The 21315-nt window shown below is 41.1% G+C and overlaps 1 protein-coding gene across 4 annotated transcripts in view; it reads right to left on the bottom strand.

Moving 5' to 3' along the window:
- ITSN2 (intersectin 2) overlaps positions 1–21315 on the bottom strand; it is an 81646-nt gene that overhangs the window by 8514 nt on the left and 51817 nt on the right. For 3 of the 4 annotated variants that reach the window (XR_010743160.1, XM_066314701.1, XM_066314702.1), the window contains exons 20-30: positions 19517–19692; positions 19103–19247; positions 18486–18691; positions 17595–17659; positions 16795–16961; positions 16458–16503; positions 16150–16271; positions 15261–15357; positions 14236–14427; positions 1371–1492; positions 454–560 (exon numbers count right to left, since the gene is read on the bottom strand). Coding sequence is in view for 3 of the 4 variants with exons in the window: in XM_066314701.1 (XP_066170798.1) it covers positions 454–560; positions 1371–1492; positions 14236–14427; positions 15261–15357; positions 16150–16271; positions 16458–16503; positions 16795–16961; positions 17595–17659; positions 18486–18691; positions 19103–19247; positions 19517–19692 (1445 nt within the window). In the remaining variant the exon portion in view is untranslated. Of the gene's footprint in view, positions 1–453; positions 561–1370; positions 1493–5807; positions 9417–14235; positions 14428–15260; positions 15358–16149; positions 16272–16457; positions 16504–16794; positions 16962–17594; positions 17660–18485; positions 18692–19102; positions 19248–19516; positions 19693–21315 lie in introns of those variants that run through there. The other variant, XM_066314704.1, reaches the window with a different exon arrangement.

Raw genomic sequence — 21315 nt, 5'->3', positions numbered from 1 at the left:
CTGAACAATCTCCCTGGGAGACTCCATGGGGTCTGGGAGAACTGGGACTCTCCTTTGAGGTTTCTGGGACAATCAGCAGCAATCTCTACATTCAACCAGCATCCCATTCAGTGAATTACTAGCCACTGTATCTTTGTACAGATTGGTTTTAGAGAATAAAAGGTTGCTTTGCAGAAAACTGAGAAGAAAAGCTCTCATGTACATACTTTTGTGTAGGGTCTGTTTCTAAGGTATTACAGCAAAGGCACATTTGTTCTTGCTGTTTATTTCTCCCTCTCTCTTATTTCAGTTCCTTTTGAAGCAGTCTGACTGCATTTAGCTGTTCTGAATGCAAGCATGCACAGGAAATAATCAGCAAGGACAGAATATTGACTGTAAACCCAGCAAGCTTCCTGGGGAAAAAAATGACAGAGTAATGAAAAGGAAAATATAAGACTGCAGGTAAGTACTCACTTCAGTAACTTTGTATTTGACATGATGAGTTCCTTCCAGTTAACAAAGATCAGCGCCATTTCTCCTTCAGTGAGACAGCCTGAATCAGCCATTGGTTTTTGGAAAACCTGCAGCCAAAAAATGAGCAATTCTTCAGAGAACAAAAACAGCTCAGCCTCTTGCTTAGCCCAGCAGTGACTTTTTTTGACTGCTCAGTGTCTAATTTCTCAGCAGTTAAAAGCAATTCCTTATTAGCATTTGTGACAGCTGTTTCCCCTGGGCTCGTGACCCCATTCTGACACCGGCATCAGCACTTGCAAAGCGAGGACAAGCACTGGGACCTGCGGGCTGGCAGCTCAGCAGAGGAGCGTTCCTGTGATTGCAGAGTCAATCACTGCACAAATGACACTCAGGCACTGCTCCTCTGCCCTGACCCAGGGTCACGCTGTGTGCAGAACTACAGCTGCTCTCAGGGGCCCTCAGCACCTCATTTCTGGGGAACACAGCGCCCCTGTGACTCGACTGTTTAACATCTGCCACTTCACCACACCACTGTTCTGTACACAGAGGTCAAGTTGGACACCCAACAGCACTTAATGGCTCTGCCCTGCTAAGGGAGGTGGTCTTGCTTTCAGAAATAAACTGGGGACAAGCCAAGTGATAAGCTTTTATGGTGCTTCTATAGCTCTGTGCAGCTCTGCTCGACAGCTGGCCCCAGCCTATCATCTTTTGACTGAGCCCAAACACCTAAAAACAGGATTTGGAAAACAGGAAGGTCTTTGTAAGCTGATGGGTTTCACAAAGTGGTGCTTCTGCCTGGTGAGCAACACAACTTTCTTCCTCCATCATCTCACCATTGATAAGAATCCCTTTATTGTTATTAATCAGTATTGAGGTGTTCTTTTTCCAAATGCATTTTCACATCCAAGACATCTCACCTCTATGACGAGCTGCAGATCATCCATGTACCTTTCTTCTGTCTGAATAAGCTCGTGAATGTAGCCCTGCCTTTTCCTTTCCATGGGCTGCATGGTGTCAAGGCTCTGGAGATCAGCACACCCTGCAGGAAGGAAGTCAGGAGTTTAGATCCCACTCAAGGCATCAGATCTGATAAATTAACGAAATTGCACCAGCGTTCAGCTGCCTATGGCTCAGACTATACAGGCACTGGTAAACCCTCTCTGCAGCAGCAGCAGCGGGTTTTAAGATCAAGTGGTGTAGCAATCAATCCCCTCCCTTCTTAGTGTCCCTTTTCAGTCTGTTTCTTTGAACACCCCTTGTACAGTGATGCAGAATAAGAGTTCCTGACTTCCTGCCACTCCATTTGTCTCATGACTTTTCTCATCTCTTCTGCCACACTGATTTGAAACTGTGATTTCCTCTAACCTTGAGCAATGTCTTTTTAGACTTGTTGATCTTAAAGGTCTTTTCCAACCTTAACGATTCTATGATTCTAAGCTGTCTTTTGTGAGATGAAGTACTAGAAAATGTGGCTGGTCCTGACTTAGGACATTGCACTTTTAATCCCCATCCCATTTCTGAAGTTCTCTGCCTTAGATACTAATTTATGATACAAACCACCACTACAGATTTGTAAAGCTGTAACACGTAACATTTTAGCTGTGTAACTTCACAGCTGCACAACTTTTTTTTTCCCCCTCAAGATAAGCTAGAAATATATTGAATTATTTTTATGCATCAAGGATAAAGAATCAAAATCATGCACAGGAACACACCAACAGTCAATGACACAAACCCCAAGTTTCTGTCAGAACATGCACCCCTGCAGCTTCACACGACTCTATCTCTACTGGATGTTAGTAAACAAGACAACGGTGTTCAAACTTTAGTAACCAAACCAAAACCTGGTAAAACCAGAGTGGTGAATGTGTTTAGCTGGGTAAAGGAGAGCACAGAGAGTCGATCTTATCCCTCTGTCAGCAATCACACAGCAGAGTATTGCAAAGCAGCAGGGTGGGGGAAAAGGAAGAAAAAAAAGGAAACAATTACAGAGCGTTTGAGAACATCCATCTATGGCTGGATGTGATGGCATCGGATTGCAATACCAGGTGAACGGTGGGTTTTGCAGGAGAGCGGAAAGGACATCCCAGGGACTCTCTTAGATGCGGCAGTTCTAGAGGAACAATACTTCGTGAAGGTTTACAGGAGCTGTGAAAGGCAGAATGACCTGCAGCAGGAAGGGCTGTGCCTCCCTCATCACTCCTGGCACAAAAGGATGTAACTATTCAATGCCAAGGTATAGATCTGCTCATGGGAAGGTGAGTTAGTAATAAATTTGAGGGGAAAAACCCAAGAAACACTAAACATTAGGCTGAACTTGATGTGACAGTGGCCTAATGGGAACCTCACAGGCTCCTGAGCTTCTGGCTACACCGGCATCAAGGTGCTCTGAAAGAGCAACTGTCAGCAAAAGAGAAACTCTTGCCAAGTGAAATTTTAGGACACTGTAACAAGAAAACCCTTTGAACAACACAAAGAAGTAAAACAGTAAAGACAACAGCTAGACTGAAATCTCTTCTGCACCCTAAGGAGAATCACAGATCTTAAGCTTTCTGACAAGGTTTGAAAAAACACCACTTTTTAGAAGAGATAAGGGATGGCAGCTCTTCTGATCACACAGAATGCTCCTTCTGGCCTTAGTTATCCCCAAAGCTACAACCAGGCCAAAATTAGATGAGAAAAAGGAGTGAAGTTACAGATAAAAGTGGTTCTCACTAAGTTTGATGTCTTAGTCCATTGAGACAGTCTGTGGCCAATGTGCTACTTTTGGATTCTTTTGTCACTCTTCATTCTGTCCAGGACTGAGTTTTAGCCCGCCTGGTTACTAAGACATGAAATTTTAGGATAATCCAAGGACTTTCACAGTAAGCAAGCATTAATTGCCCAGATTTGGAAGTCTCACCTTTGGCCAGTGGCTCTCTTTCCTACTCCAATGTGCACTCCTGTGACAGAAGCAGGACTGAGCCTCCTGCTGGCTTGTGTCCCAGCTGCTGGAACAACCCAGCTGCTGGGATTTGGGTCTGTCTCATGCTGGCCACTGAAAGCTGGGGCCAAGCCTGGGAGAGAAATGGGCCTTTTCTATGCATTAAAATAGATTTGGTTTATAAAGTTGTTATCGGATGCAAAAATGCAGTTACATTAACTGGCTTCTGTGCTAACCTTGTGTTTGGACTGTCAGCTTCTGGGATGAAGGGACAAATGCTATTTTGTATTTAGTATTTTATATAATTTTATTTAAACACCAGTGTTTACTAGTGAAAACACTCCCAATTTTGATAGATCTGATGATACTAGCATAAAAACACATTATGCAATCCCCATATTTGATTTTAGAGGATGAATTCAGGCATTTGAGTCTGAAGGGAAAAACAAAAAAGCAAATAAACCAGCCTAATGAGTGCACTGCCAAAGTTTTTCCTAAGTGGCCACAGCAACCCATGGGCTCACTGGTGCTGAAAGGGTGGAGCTACATCTCTACCCCTTCTCCTCCCACATTGCTGTTCCCTCCTTTCCTTGCATCAATGCTGGCATTTATCTGACTCCCTGCTCACATGCTGGCAGCAAACAAATCCCAAGGGGAGAAAAAGAAAAGTTTTCTGCTGGTTTAACAGCCAGGAATGTGCATGGAAGCAGTAAAACTGCCTTGTTTGGCAGCAGAAAGCTCTTGGCTTGACTTCCTTCTGGTGAAACTTCATCCCAAGCCCCCAGGCAGCTCAGGAAGAGCAGTGGGATTTCTGGGAGTGTCTGCAGCAAGGAATTGGATCTCCTCACCTGCTCTGCTGACCAAGAGGGATACCTGTCCTCTGGAGGGGAAGCCAGCCTGTCTCTCCCTCCAAGAGCAGGCAGTTGCAGGCTTTCAGCCAGCCTGGGGCAGAGCCTGCCCAGCCCTCTCCAGAACATTCTCCAGAGCGAGCTGGGGGTGTCTGGAACCTTGGAAACTCGGGGCACAGCAACAGAGAGATGCCTACACTGACTCTGGTGTCACCCTTTGGGCTAAATCCTGCTCTCTGAGCTGAGGAAGCAGTTGCCAGGGTAAAACAACTTGGAGAGTTTATAAACAGGAAATCCCAGTCTCTGAAGTTGTATTTAAAATTCTACTTTCCAAATATACCTGAACAAGGAGTATTTTTCCTACTAACATAACCATCCCTGCATGAAAAACTACTGAGTTTCACAGTGAAAAGATGCTCTCCTTGCAGGAGATTCAAAGCCCTGAAAAACATGAGGGGCTAGGGGAGAAAACCTTCCCAATAACAATTTTGGTATGAGCACATTCAAGGGGAAGAGGGAGAGTTTCTGAAGAAAGGAAATCCTCCAGTGAAAGACAGATGAGTAACACCTATCACTACCTTCCCAACAGACTTCCCCACTCAATGGACAGGGGAAAAGAGCCATTAAAAGTGACAGCTCTGAAAAGACATCTCAACTGTCCAACAGGAGCTCAGGTACTCAGCTGGAAGGATGTAGCTACACCAGCTACACTAACTGCTTTGGGTGACCAATGAAACCTATTTAGAGATAGAGAAGATGTTTAGATTTAATACTAAGAAAAATTTTCATGGAAAGGGTTATAAAGCATTAGAATAGGCTGCCAAGAGAAGTGAGAGCCACCAAGTGTTAAAAAAATATTGATATGGAATTTTGGGACGTGGTTTATTGGTGCTGGGTTAATGACTGGACTTGATAATCTTAAAGCTCTTTTCCAAACTTAGACTTAATGAGTCTATGATTCTATATAAACTGCTTTTTAAAAGGAAATATCTTGGTTGGTTGAAGGTTAGGGGTTTTTTTGGAGGGGGTTGTTTATTTAATTGTTTGACTCTGAAGCCAGCTGACATGGCTGGGAAAAACAGGTAAGAGCTGGAGGCTTTTTCCTGCCTCCACTTTCCCAGCCTGCCATAGAAAGGCCACACGCCCCTTAGGGACCATGGGCTGGCATTGCACAGTCCCCACAGTACAGCCAGAGAGCAGCTGATAGCACTGGGGGACACCACCACAGCCAGGTGACAGCTCTGCAGGCACACACAAGGCCAACACATTTGGGACACACTCCTGTCACTCCTGGAGCCACCAGCAGCCTCTGACACCCACAAAAGGAGCTAATCCAAGAAATTTTCTACTGTGGAAAAGACAGTTTCCATCAGGCTATGAAAGAAATAATAACTTTTATGCTCCCCTAATCAGTAAACACAGGATACTGTGCTACAACAGAGGAAATTTATGAAACAGTTTTCAAGAGGTAAAAAGCAAAAATCAAGTCACTCCATCACAGTGACACAATGCTCATTCCAAGCTATTCAGCTGGGAACAAAATCCTCCCCAGATGGACAAAAAACCACAACAGACAAACTAGATCCTTTCATGTGTCCCTTTAATAAAATACATTGCATAGTTATCTTACAACTTTGTTCAAATCCAAAGGTGAACAATTGCCTCATGCTAAGCACGGCCTGCATTCACATGTCTCAACAACCGTCCCCACACGTGACACTCAAGCTGGGGAAGGACAAGGAGGGGTTTTAAGGCAGCACACACCAGAACACAGCAGAGTTTTATTGGTTCATTACACTGAAGTAGCAGGACCCTGCAGCAGCTCCTGCTGCGGCCGAGGAGTGTTGGCATTCCTACCAACAGACTTATTTACAGGTGTTTCCAAGCCCGCCCAAGAGAATCACACAGGGATACAATCTGACAAAGCACTGAGATGGCAGAAATGTTCAGTGACCAGAGGGAGACATTTCAGTTATCAGCGTTTCTGATGGAGCTTTGTGCCTTCTGCTCCTGACTGCACCATTAACCATGTGGAGAAAGCATTTTAGATGCTCCCAGCCCTCTCCACCACAGGCTCCTCACACACCCAGCCCTGCCTCTGGTCCCAGTGGTGGCACAAGACCTTCCTGTGTGGATCCAGCTCTGGACCAGGAACGAAGCTTGTGTCAAACCAGGCTTCTGTAGTTTGTTCTCCATTACCCAAACCAGACAGTTACAGTAACAGCGTTTTGGTACCCGTTCTTGTGCATTTACCGCACTGTTTGGTTCTCAGCCCAGTGACACCAGGGCCCCTATTTTCTGCTGGCCCACAGGAAACAACTTTTAGCAAGTACCACACTGCAGGCAACAGCAAACAGCGTTATTTTGCTTTCCATGTTGGCTTCAGGTTTACCCTTTAACCTCGTGTGGCTCTCAGCAACATTTATACTCTCAGCTCTTGCCTGGGAACCATGAGTTCAACAAAGGACTCTATTTTCCACCGCCAGCCTTTTTCACCCAAATAAGGGTGATTTTACTTGACTGGCTGGGATGATCAGCTGAACTGAACTCTATGGTCTTTAATCAACAAAGGGGTGGATTGCACACAACTAGAGAAAAACTAGCATTTTAAAATGTAAAAGTCTGATTTAAACTCAACTTCCAATAGCCACACTGCTTCATTGATACAGAATATTATTTTTAAATAATCTTGCTGTAAATACATCCCTGGCATAGTCTTTCCTTTGGATGATCTGATGTGTGTATCCAACTCTTTCTGCACCACTGTGCAGGAGAGGAGAGCTCTCAGGCAACTGTGCTGGAGCTGTGCTAGGGCAGACTTCTGCAATACAGATAAATACTGAAGGCAGGGACTAAGTCTCTCTCAATCAGCATTATTAAGGTGTGTTTTTATTATTATTATATTTATTATTACGCTTAAGAGAATTTAGAATGTACTCAGGTAATACTGAAACATGAAAAGATAGCTGTGAAAGCACAAAATGCTTCACTTCAATACTCTTCAGTTCAGACTTCAAGGCAGCAGTTTCAATAATTATCAATGCTCATACCTACACAGCAACACAGGGCTATCTGTGTGGAACTCTGCCAACAGTACTGTAATCTCCAAATGTATCAGTAAAAAACCAAAAAACAAAAACAAAAGAGTAGAATGCCAGTTGGTTTTTGAAAATTCCACATAAGTATATCCTCAAATACCTCAGTGAGGATGTGAAGTTGTTTTTAATTTGTCAAAGACAATTAGTAGTAGTCTGGCATTCAAGGAAAACTGACTGAACGCTCATTGTCACTGTGGCTCAAATCCCACAGGTTGACTGCTTTTTTGCCTTTTAGAAATTACATAATTTAGAAGATCACCTAATTCTTAGACTACAGTAAGTGACTGCTCAATGCCACTGGTGCAGCACAACACATTTCAGCCTGCATTAAACAGGCTTTCCAAGACAAATTCAGAGAAGGCAATTCTGGGTGAGTAGTGTATTTCAGTAGAAACACTTAAAATGTGGTTTCACAAGGAAATCAAGTAATCTGAAATATTCAAAGGATTATCTAGAACATTATTTGCCTACAACAACATGATTTCATTCTATAGCAAAATCCTGGTTCAGACAAAATACATCCAGAATAAAAATCCATTTGTAGTTTTCTGTAGGCACATTGCGTAGTCTGTATTGCACAGAAGACACATCTCTGAACTAAAGGGCACATATACATTATTTGATCAAGCATATTAAATACATAACATTGGATTTTGGAGAAAGGCTTTTAAATCTCTGCAACTGGATTAACCTTTTCCTGATAGTACCTTCACAACATTCATCTCTCTCTCTCTCTCAATATATATATATATGTCTATATAGTAAACAAGCAGTTTGTTTTGTAAACACTTCTGATTGCATAAGTGACCTTTGCTGTTTCATAACCAAGTTCAGGAAACCAAGTAAATTAAATACTGTGTCTAGAGATCTCTTGTTGTTACAAGAGCACAGAACTATTTAATCAGAGAAGTCATCTAGAATCAAATTAATCCTTTTATTTAAAGGGGAGTCAAGGTTACAAGTTCCTCCTTCCCTTCAAACGTTATTATAAGACATGGGCAGCTCATACTGCACCGTTTTTCCAAGAGGCCAGGACTGAGGAGCACAGTTCCCTCCTAAGCCCAAATGCTCTGCCCTCACTCCAGGTTCTCTTAGTGTCTCTTTCCTGGCCAACACCCCTTCAGCAGGGTACCTCTGCATTAGGCGCTGCTCTGTTTACCAGGAGGAAGAGCAGCAGCTTTCAGACAGTACTTTAAAATTACAGCAGACCACAGCCAGAGCCAAACAATTCAGTACCATGAACTGTTTAATAAAGAGAAGGGGCAGGAGAAGGGCCTGGTCACACAGAGGCTGTGCAAGTACTTACTGCAGCAACTAAGCACGTTTGCCAAAACTGAAAGCAAATATGAGTGATCAGAATTTAAAGGAAGGAGGCTGTTTAGGGATAGAATGTATTGAGCCAAAACAACCTGAATTCCTGCCATAGTACTACTGTGAAGGAAGAAAAATTAAAATATCCTCCACTCTACGCCTAATAGTTCTTTCCCCTGTTAAGAAGGGTGTGAAAAGGCTGGATGGAGTGCACCAGATCTAACCCTTAGATCTCGTAGCATGTCTGTAACCACAGTGACTATCAGCAGCAGACAGGTCGGGTTGAGCCATGAAGGCCATCCATTCTAAAAGCTCAATATGTAAATCAAGTCCATTAAAACAATAATCAATGAACATTTTAATTCTGCAAAATATGTACATTACAACATTAAAAGAACACAAGTGCCCGTTCAAAACAGCTCAGATAAACTGTGCAAATAGTGGGTCTTTGTGTGTCTGCAATCCCACCATGCAAACAATAGCTTGATATGCATGCTAATGACTAGTTATCAATCCCAAAGGAAATACTAAAGGAAACAAGAATGAACAGCAGTGAAAGCCACACAAAGACCCACTATCCTTTCTGCTTTTACAAATCAACTGAAACTGTAGATTAGAAGAAAAACCCACAAAAACCTAATTTCTTGATTGGATCTAACGTTCAAACGAAGCAAAAGGATTGTGTCAGACACGTGAGCAGGGCTGGCCACCCTGCCTCCACGCTAGTCAAACTTGGATAGTGGGTCTCTGAGGTGCTTTCACACTGGAAGACAACATTGGGTCCTAAAAAAAACAAAACAAAACAAAAAAAAGAAGGATAAAATGAACATAAATTTGAAGAGTGAAACATATGAACTCTATGGACAAAGACAGAACAACACCAAAAAGGTCAGAAAGGAATGATGAACATTCAACTTTCTGAAAATAGACATCACAAGCTTCCACCCTTGCAGTTTCATATTTATAAACACACAGATTTAAGTACTTGTGACCAGTCATTGCTGACTCTGAAAACCCCTGAAGCTCATTAATTTAAAGAAAAAGGTTCTTCCTAAGGAGAACTTCTGTCGTGTAGACTCAACACAAGGTCAGACCCTAAGGGTTTGTTTTTTAAAGGCAATGGCAAAATTCCCTGAGATTTCAACAAAAACAAAATCTCTCCTGAGAAAATTCTACTGGGACATTAGAAAATCAGACAAAAATTAAACTTGTAAAGAAAAATCACATTGGATTTTATTCATATCAGCACATAAAAAATAACCTGTTCAATTCTGTTTGAGCTTGAAAGAAATTAAAACCTTGCCTCTAGTTTTATGTATCCATGGAACAGAAGGTTCCTCAGAATCCAAGGGCTACATGGTCTGAAGAGGGACACACCTTGTGGGCAATCCAGAGATTATTCCAGACACCAGAATTACAACCTGAAAGTGTTACCAAGCCTGACTGACATTCACCAAATAGTTTTAGAAATACAGTCACTATGTCACTATGAAGTAAGGGATTGATCTCATTTTGATCTTTGGTAAAAGGTAAAACTCTGGAGCTGTTGAGTAAAATCTTAGAATAAATCATTAATCCTCATGTGCTAAAATATGAACGTGGAACTGCAACAGGCAACACCTCAAAGCCACTGCTACCAGGAACTGTTACTCCACAAAGAGAAGTTACTTGGCAAGAACTAGAGAACTTCAAAATGTGCTGTCCATACACAGACACAGAAATGCACCAGCCACAAGCATGTCAGTTCAGAAGTTGTTTTTTCACTGCGAACACGCCTGGAAGTGAGTCAGCTTCATCCACCAGACAGTGTGGACAGGAATTACTAAAGATCTTTTGTGCACGGAAATCAACTTCTGGAAATAAAAATCCTTGTTGCAGGACTTGCCTCATGTCTCCAACATGTCACATCTACAAGTAAGGTTTGGGGAAGACAAAAAGGGAGCTCTAAAGATATTAGTACAAACCACAACCTGGAGCTCAGGCCTGAGCACTTGAAGGAGTAACTCTCATGTGTGAGGAACTGCAGCAGTGCAGTGGAAAGCAGAAAGAGTGAACAGAAAACAGTCACTACACATAGATTAGAGTAGAAAGAACTGGCACAGCATTCAGCTCTGTGAGTCTCATGGCATGAGACACCTCAGGATGAACCAGAAGCCTCTCTGCACATGGAGCACAGGTGTGCCCACCTGGCTGAGCTGTCCAGCCCTCAGCAAGAACATCTCTGGGGGATGATCTGATCTCTAACATTAGAAGACATCTAGCAACCAAGTATGCAAACACAGCTGGAGCAGCTGTCTTCCCTTCTTACACTCCTCTCCTGCCCACCCCACCTTCAACATCCCTTGGGAAGAATGGGAAGAGAACCTGGTAGATGTGTCCCTGACAGATCCTGGTAACACAGAAAAGACCTGACCCTTGAGATTTCATGGCTGAGATTTATCTGAGGGGAGAAAATCTCAACTGAAGAAAATAAAAGGACAAAGCTCGCATTGGTCCCACGGATAAGATGACAAACTTAAAAACATATCTCATTGAAAAAGCCAACAAGTAGTAAGAGAACAAGTTTCCAAAAGCAAAGCAGATGAAGATTGGCCAAAATAAAATTATCTCCAGACCAGGCCACTGGGAGGAAAAAGGAAGTGGCAAGAGGACTGTGCCTACCCCCCTTAAACACTCCTTGGAAAGGACAGGAGGAGAACCTGGCACTAGACAGGTACTGGCAACACAAAAGATCTGACCCTGCATGGTTGCGCAAACACTCAAAGAACAGAAGACTGATTCTTTATTTTAAATCTGTATTTTGAAACCTGCCAAGTATCATATTTATTATTTATGATGGCTTTTGTGCAAACATTAGAGAAAAGGATATTAAAATGTCATCAAAACAGGAGCAAGTCTAACCACCACCACAGTCACCAGGAACACTCAACCTGCCTGTGTTCTGCAATCACCATGTGTTTGAGAGACAAATCCTCAAACCTTTAAAATCCTGAAGTTATTTTGGTTTTCTTTTTCTTTCCTTACAGGGGTCCTATATGAGGATGTGCAGCTACACCAAAAGGAAAAGTGATTTTCTTCTGTTCACAGACCTGTATCAGCAACTTAAGAGAAGGGACATGTCACTGACCCCAGTTCCTTCTTTGCTAGGAAAGTTTGCCATTATAGTTACAACTAAAAACTCCCAGAAAAGACTCCAGATACAAAGGTCTTTAAATCTGGGGGAAAACCAGAACCTTCCTAAGCCAAAAACCTATTTGAGTTAACCAAATCTGCCTGCTCCCTTTCCAATACCATTACACTTGTTCTAGAAAAAACAGTGGGAAAAACTGCTATTATTCAACAGAGGCATTGTAATACTCAGATCAGCAGTTCCTTAAAATGCAACAAGGCATTTCTAAAATTATATTTTGTCAAATCTCAAAGCTGTTCTGTAGAGGCCCACATCAACATTTCTGTGGGACAATTCCTTAGTGATTTCACAAGAATACTTGTGATAGTTCCTGTACTCTGTTTAAACAAGAAAAATATTGTAAGGAAACCCAAGGAAGTTTAAAAGTTCATTCAGGACATATTTAAACATTCCTCTGGTTACAGAAGAGGTACAGAGCAGTGACTTACTGCTCACACCACTGACCAGCTGAAATCTGGGAAATGGTATTTGAACAGTGCTGTGCTGGAGCTACTGAGCCATGCTGGTTTTGAGTCAGGATTTTTCCTTAAGTTTCCAAATGCCTATATCACAGCAGAGTGGCAAAGACCAGCACAAAACTGGTGTGTAACTTAGCTTATTTGAAATACTGAGAGAATTTTCAAAAAGGAGAATAAATTCAACATGCTCTTTGTTCACCAGTAGGTGGATTTTGTAGAACTGCTTCATCGAGTAGTTGTTAGGGAAAAGTTTAATGGCCGGGTACAGATGACCTGGTGCACATCTGCATATCATTAACCTTTGTCAAAAGCCAGTTTGATGTGTATAGAAATACTCGTATTCCACATAGGGAAAACTTAATGATGTGTCAGCAAACAATGAGAAAAACCTACTCAACATCCAGAACGTTTCCAATTACAGCGTGGTCTTAGCACAGTTCTTGCTGAAAATCAGTGGTTTATGTGATCACCTTGCACTTGTCACATTCAACCACGTAACTTGAAATAACAACACACCTGATGTGACAAGCTGTTATCTGTATCAGTTTTGAAAATTCCTAAGTTTTAATACTCAGCCAGAATCTTAGTTTTACAGCCCATCTAGTGGGAGTCTATGCTGTTTCTTCAAAAGTGAAATTTGCAAACAAATTAAAGTTTTCAAAGAACCATTTTAATGATTTAGCTATGTCTAATCAAAGAATGTTAAGTTCCATCTAAATGCAGAAGTTTTTAACATCCCAACCACATTGGCCAGAAGCATTAAAAAAAAAAAGCCAGAATACTATGTTGCCAGAATAATATGTTACCAGAAATAGGAGCTCAGAAGTAATTTAGCTGAAAAAAAACCCCTCAAGAACAGTGCACACTCTCTTTTGCCCAGGAACAATAATAAGCTACCCAGGGAAAATATTTTAATTTTCCAACTCAATCTGTACCTTCACCATGAGTTTGTGAATTTTTGTGTAAGAACATGACTATGTGATTAAATCTGAAGTGCAGACTGACTCTACACAGTAGCTATAGGCTAATAAGAGTGAGGCTCAGCCAGATTTCCAGATGGGTGTCTTTATCCCTAGAGAAGTCCAAACATTGTCTAGAGAAAAACAGCAAGTGAAAGGACAAGGCCTGTCATGTCAAAGGAGCAACTCTGGCATCATGGTATGTTCCAAAACCCACTGGGTAAAAGTTGGTTTAATCACAGGATGAAAAGCTAAACAAGTAAAAATTGTGCTAAATTTCTCTGTGAGGAGGATTTTCTCTGGGGACTGGGGCCAAAAAACAGGGTGCGTGTAGGGGACACCAGAAACCTTTACTGTGTTTATGTGCAAAAGGCAGAGTAGATGTTGACTATCAGGTGTACAGTTTAGGATTCAGTTCTCAGCCTGCTGCTGGTAACCTCAACCTATGTGCTGACATACATCTTGTTTCTCAGGACTGGATCCAGCTGGAATGCTGGGAGCTGGGACAAGCGTATTTAGGACAGGACAGACCACTTGCTAATGCCAAAATATTCTTCCTATCCTTTTTATGGGTATTTTTACTTAACTCATATGTATGTTAAAATTACTACAGCACTTTTCCTTATTTTACAAAACTCGAGCAAGTTCTGTACTTGCAGTGTGCCTGCACTGCTTCCCAGTCCATGTCAGTTATCTGCATCTTACTGGAAGGAGAACTCCTACCCAATGCAGTATTTTTAGCTCACCCTACAGCACTCCTGCTATCCTACACTGGCTGGTTGGTAATGTGCTGGTTGTTTGTAGGCTAACTAGAAAAGGGTTTAAAGTACCTTGTACTATAATAAAGTCTTTAAAGAAAGAGTACTTGAAGTACTCTGAATCAATTCAGCTGATGCCTGGAACTCCAAATTCCAAACACAGAGAAGAAGAACAGCAATGCGCCTTTGAGATGAAGTGACAAAATTAATCGAAAATAGTAATCAAAAACTGCTTACACTGCTGACTTGGATCGGAATCTGTGGTCATCTTCACATAGTTTGAGGGGAAGAGACCTGTTACACCATTGATTTCTCCTTGCCACCAGTCAGCATCATCTTTGTTCAGCACATTAATCAGCTGCCCCTTGGAGAAACTGAGCTCGTCCTCGTTGTTCGCCGTGTAATCATACATGGCTATCACCTGACACACTGTGAAGGAAAGAAGAGTAGAAGAGTGTTATGCCAGTATTAAAACTGTTTCCTCAATGTTTCACAAAACCACAGCAAAGAAAAACCATTTCACATGCACTGTTGCATAAGAAAAATGTCACATGAGTTTATCTTGATGCAGAATTGTCTTCCCTTTCCTTTTACTTTTTTAAAATTGAGCCAGCCAGTAATTCTTATTTCCACTTTATATATCTGTGAACATTTATAATGAATGGACTGCATCTAAAGCCTTCTAAAAACTTTAAAATGCAATCAAGTATGCTTCTCTCTTTTACTGGCTGAAAAGAGAGTGAGCTTGATTATCTTATTGCAGACATTTGTGAGGAAAATGTGGAAGAGAAAGAGGAAAACGTGCATTCGCTAATCATGGGTTGCTGCTTTAGTTACAGGGAAGTTTTGTCCAGTAAAACCCAGGAAATTGTTGTATAAGCAACTCATAGCTGTGGAGAACAGCATAATTTAAGCACACAGAAGCAAAAAATCTCCTTTTCTGTGAAATAACCTCATTTGTACCCGACCATTCAAATAGAAAAACCTAGAAATAACCTGAAAATTTGCTTAGTCTCCCTCTTTGTAAGGAGCAGTGCATGTAATTCCACATGGTTTGCCAATGTTTGCTAGCGCTCTCTAAGATTTTTGCTAGCACTTGGAAACATGGAGTTTCCAGATGAGAAGAGTATGCTTTAGAGCAACCACCAAAATTAAAAAGCCCAGAAGATGGATGCTCACCCTCACAGATACATGAACAACTGAAATAGTTACATAAGATTCTGAAAGAAATACAAAGTCTGGGGTTTTGGTTTTTTTTTCACCTGAGGGAGCAGCTGAAGTGGTTCTTTCACTGCTTGGACCCAGCAGCTTCACATGGCTGGCAGGGAACCATCCCTTCTGTCTCTTTTTCCCTCTTGCCTGTAAATGTTTATAATGGTTATTACACAACTGAAAAACCGAATAGTCCATAGATTGGAAAAAAATGCCACAAATACGTCACAGAATTTTGCCAACAAAAGACAAGAAGTCAGCCTTCTAAACAGCTACTAAATTAATCTCCAAAGATAAAAATCTGACTAAAGCACAAGACAATGCGATTCAGATAAAGCTGCACCCTAAAATGTTCATCCAAATTTTTAAAGTGAGATTTCAGAGTATAACTCAATTGTAGGGCTGAAAATTCATTCTCTGACTATTTCACCTATACATCATTTACAGGGTCTCTAATGAGGCCAAGGGCACTTTTACAGGACATTCTTCTTAAATCTAGGTGGGGAAGGGAGAGAAGTGGGAAGAGCACTTTGCATTAAACAAGTTTCCAACTGCAGCTTCCAAACCCACCTGTTCTTTCATTAGAATAACTTTAATGTTTCACCAATTAAACCCTAACCAATTAAATAACTGTCAACTTCTCTCTTCCTCCTTCCACATGTTAATCAACAGTTTTACTATTTTATGTGACCAAGAAAATCGACTCTAAAAAAACCCATAAAACCCCCAGCAACCCAATGTTTAAAAAAGCCAACCAACCAATCTAACAAACAAAAAAAATCCACCACACAGCTTTTCTTCCCCTTTGGTTTATGTAAGATGAAAATAACTTTCTGACCAGCTTTTATATAACTCCATACTTAGTTGTTTTTTGAATTAAACCTGAGAGCGCCTCCTTGCTACTCATGAAGTCACAATTATTTCTCCTTGAATCTCTACCTGCAACTCTCCTTGCCACCATCCACTGGCATTTTTCTTCAGAATAAGTATCAGCTGTCCTGGAGCGAGACTGAGCTGTTCAGCTCCTGATGCAGCATAGGCAGTAGTAACCTGAGCAATTTCTGGAAAGGAAATAGTAATTGCATTTGTTCTTTTTTCACTGCAGTAAGAGCTGCATCCACAGAAATATCCTGGTACACAACTTGCAGCTAAGAACATCAGCCACCATTAAAACACTGCAAGGAACCCAAGTGCTCAGGGTTACTTAAGAAACAGCCTTAAATGTTAAAAGGTTATCACACACTTACCGGGTTTCTTATTAATTGTTCCAGTTTTGCCAGCATAGCTAGAAGCCTACAAAGACAAAACAACAACCACCTTTAATGTGCAATAAAATCAGTACAGTTTACACTAAAAGTACATGGAGATTTTAACTTTAAACTCGTATTCAACACAACCCCATCCTGTACAGAGAGAGAGGGGCAGTGTGACACTGGCTACAGCTCTGATTTAGCACTCAAGCTAAGGATTTTCTTTTCTGTCAAGCACTTTACCTCTGCTCAAAATCCCTGTCTAAGAGCTGGGTGCCAACGGAATAAAACTGATAGAAAATACCATGTGTGAATTCTCACAACGTGAACTCACGTCTGGATCTTTTGGCCTGACGTAATTGGAGGGGAAGATTCCAGTTCTGTTATCGATGCTCCCGGTCCACCACTCCCCTTCCTTCTGGGTCACCAGGATCTCCTCACCTTCCACGAACGTCAGGTCACCGGGCTCGGAGCTCGAGTACGGGTAGAGGGCGATGTACTCTGTGCAGAGAGCACACAGCGCAGAGAACAGCTTCCAATGGCCACAGAGGAACACCAGATGCAGATAAAGGGATACCAGCATTCTCCAGTGTGCTCACAACAGGGATCATACCTTCACAAGTCTGTGAAGTGACCTGTCTACCTGTTTGACTGTAATCCCATTTACCCTTACAGGTACACAACTTTGTAATGAAAAATACACAGGTGCAATTAAAGTATAACCAGGGAAGTATGGAGATACATTAGACTTTTTCTCCAGGAATATTTGTTTACTCTACTTCTTGCTGATTGTAGGAGAATGATCCACATTCAGGAGATTAAAAATCTTTAATCTTTAAAATCTTTACAGAGCACCATAACACAGTAGAGAACAGCAGGAAGAGAACTCTGCTTATGCATTTTCAGAAATATATTCATGCTCGAGCAGAAGTCTTAATAACAGAACCTCTGCCTATGCTCAACCTTGAGTTCCTATTTTAGAACTCTCGTATCAACAGCTGAACGTTTGCACTGTGTCTTTTGGACAAGCACTCAAAGTGCTGCTCAGAAACTCCTCACAAACTGAACTATATTTACAAGTCACTATGCAGAACCAGACTGTAGCATTAGTTTGCATTTTTCATGCTGTCTTACCCTCTCCTGCTGGGTAACTCTGGGTATTAGGCCTTTTGTTTACAGCTGCATAAATAGCTTCTGGTCTGCAAAAAGAAGGAAAAAAAGCCCCAACTCTGTGTTACCAAGAGGCTGATCAAGAGCAAATCTCACAATTCACATGAGACTAAGATAACTTTGTTATATCAGAGCTGATACTGACTCTGAATTAACTGCAAAGACTTCCCTGAATATCAAACAGTGCCAAGTATTACTGGTATTTAATATTTTTATGGCACCCAAGAGCATACCACTTAAAAAAAAAAATCATGTGATAAAAGGGGAGAGATACATTCACAAATTATGTTATTCAAAAGAAGTAAATTAAAGATTTTGACAAAATTCTCTTATTCTAAAGAATTTCTAAGAAGTTTTAGCAGAATGCATGAACAGAACAATTTACACACAGTGGTGCAGCCATCCCAGCAGTAACCAGACTTTACCTGAACAGCTGCCCTGGAGCATTAGAACAGGCATAATGATCTTTTCAAGTGAAGAAAAACACACCACTGCTCTGTGCAGAGCTTACAGTTACTTTCAGGTGACTTAAAAATTGACACCTTTAGAGGCAGAATACAACTGCACTGCAAGAGAGGAGACTTGGTAATGAACAAAAAGTCTGGCACTTGATGAATAATCAAACACCACTGATATTTCACAGCACTCAGCCTAGCAAGACTGTCTACAGTTAAACAGCAGTGTGCCCAACATTACTTGGCTTGCCACAATGAAATAATAAAAGCCTAAAATGACACAGTGTAAATTCTAAATGGCATTTATGTTCTGCACACTAAAGCACTGCAAGAACTTTGCACTCAAAACCACCTCTTTTTGCAAACTGCAGAATAAAACAACAGGAAAAGTCACACTTACTCCTCTTTCTTGGTTTCACTCCCAGGTAAGAGCTTGACATAGGACTTTGGAAACCAACCCCTTCCTCCATGTACCTCTCCAAACCACCAGTTCTCCTGCTGCTCTAGGACAGTGATGATGTCATTCTTGGAAAAATTCAAGTGGTTATCTTTTTTTGCAGTCCAAGAGCAAAGTGCTTGTGCTTTTAGGTTTTCTACAGGCTGCCCCTGTAAGACAAAGTGATGGTGGTTGACAACACTGCCCCAAACTGCTTCAGTTGTTAAACACAAACACTTTTTCTGAAGTTTAAGCAGCTTCATTCCTAAGTGATGGGTGAATAACTTTGTTTACATCAATGCATGCATGCAACTCCGTTTCTTATTTGTTAGAAATATCTTCTGTGTCTAATTATAGGTGAAAATGATTTTAGAACGATGAAAGACGAGTCCTCTTGCTCAGTGGTCCCTGGAAATATATGGAATTATGTCAATACACACTTGTAGAATATTTAAATAATCTTTGTCCTTCAGCCTGTTCAGTGAACCCAGCATTAGCAAAACTGTGTGGTGTTCTGTGTTTTTCTTTAAATCATTTTCATTAACATGAATCTGAAATGCAGCAAGTTCTGCACAAAGTACCTGTCCATGAATGGGTGAAACAGATCCAGGGGACACAGTGCGAGTAAAAGCTGATTTCTGCTGCCAGGCTGTGTTAACATTCAGGCTGGAAAAGGGGATGTTTTGATAATCAGATTCTTCGGCAGATTTACTTGGTGAAAGTGGTCTGCGAATTGAACACAAGGCATATTTATCAAATTACAACTTTTATTTAGAAAGTACCTTAAGCAGAGAACTTTTTTTTAACATCTATAAAACTGATATTCTATACAATGTAAAGCAGACTATCAAATACTGAAATTTTTCAAGTTAAGACTTCTAAGAAGGTTCTTCTGCCTTTATACTTTAAAAACAAGCACCAAGTGAAACTATCCAGCACATTATGTGCTAGCTAAATTTAGAAAAAGCAATTTAAACACAAACATAACAACTCACTCTGAAGCAGCTGAGGTAGTAGATAAAGATACTGTAGGAGGAAGTAAGGCTTTCTTAGGAGATAAAGCTTTTTCTCCTTCTGGTATTTTTTCTACATAATTGCACGGAAACCAACCAAAATGTCCTTGAAAACTCCCATAAAGCCAACCAGGCTCTCCCACAGTTTTTTCATCAACCTATGGACAAGAAGAGAAACACAAAAAAACCAGAATTAACCGCATGAAACAGCAGGGTACCTGGTGTGTCAGCACCTGCTGGCTCTCTGACCTGAACAGGGGCAGTGCCCACACCAGGATCAGCATTTTCACTCTGCCCTGGCAGAACTGAGCTGATTTTGCCCTGTGATGATGCAGCTGCCCTGGTTTCAGACACAGGTACAGACAGACCTCAGGGACTCTGCACCCCTTCAAACAGGCCCCAGACATGGGGATCATGTAGTGCCTCTGAGGCACTGGGTCCTGCCAAAAATGCCAGTACATTGTGCTGGATTCTGCTGAATGTGCAGCAAGGAGGCAGGGGCTGGTGAGCCCAGCAGAGCAGGAAACAACTGCTGCTGTTCTGCTCACAGATATAATTAACTCTGTCAGCTGACTTGTCCAAAACACATCCAAAAATTCTGTTATTTACTATGCGATTAAGTATAGAGCATCCTTAAACATTCACAGCAAGTGAAACTTCCATTATGCTGCAAATTAGCTAGTTAATGAAAATTGGCTAAAAATTAGCAGCCCATCAAATAATATCAGCTGGTTAGCTTAGCTGGGGTTTGGGATGCAAGAGGAGGAGGTGGCAGCTGTTAGCCTATTTCTGAAATCAGTTATCAGTAGTTAAATGATACAATTACAGTTGAGAGGGAAGTCAAAGCAAAACCTACTTCTCTTGTTTCCTCTTCCATGGTTCATTGGTAGGAAAATGCAAATAAATGCTTTAACACTGTCAAGCTGAAAGCTAATTTAGTCAAGTGTTTTAATATTTTGTACCACATTGCTTTATAAATTCTTCCTTATCACCTACTTCTATCACTTACAGTCTGAATGAGGAGGAACCACACATACTTTTACATTAGAAACTGCATTACCACAGTTGTAAATCAGTTTTCACACATTCACCTGCAGGCAAAGACTTTCAAACAAGTGCTAATAACTAATATACATGAAATAACACAGATTTCAACTGAGATGCCATGAGGCACTTCCAATCTTATGGTCTTGGTGTAATATTACAGACAGCAAATTCAGCAAAGTGCTACTATAAATGGCCACAGAATAAATTACTCTGTCTGTGTGAGAGAAGGTTGATAAAAGACCACTCAGAGAGAGAATCACAGATTCACAGCATGATTTGGGTTGAAAGGGATCTTAAAGATCACTGGGTTTCATGCCCTCTGCCAGGGGCAGGGACACCTTGTACTAGACCAGGTTGCTCAGACAGGCAGAAATCTCTTAAGAATACACTGGAAAATAGTATTAAGATTCAAAATAACCTTTCACACTACTTGTTAAATAACTAATTTGATCTTAATTCTAATGCCATCAATAAATAATACATGTCTCTATTTACCATACTCGTATTTCAAGCAAACACTCAGAAGCCAACTTGTATGTGTGTAATGAACTGCAACAACTTTACACTAATTCTGATTTACTAATTTTAGAAAGTTTATGTTTAGCATTCACTGTTCTTATAGTCAAAGAGATTGTCAGCATATCTAGGATGTGTAAAACTCAGAGAAATATTTTGGCTGAACTAATCCCAATTTCACCTGTTTTAAAAAAATAAAGAAAGCAGCAATCCAATTT

The sequence above is a fragment of the Sylvia atricapilla genome, chromosome 3 (genome assembly GCF_009819655.1).
Source record: "Sylvia atricapilla isolate bSylAtr1 chromosome 3, bSylAtr1.pri, whole genome shotgun sequence".
Lineage (NCBI taxonomy): Eukaryota > Metazoa > Chordata > Aves > Passeriformes > Sylviidae > Sylvia > Sylvia atricapilla.
Note: the sequence above shows the minus strand (reverse complement) of the source record. Positions and strands in the feature narration are given on the sequence as shown.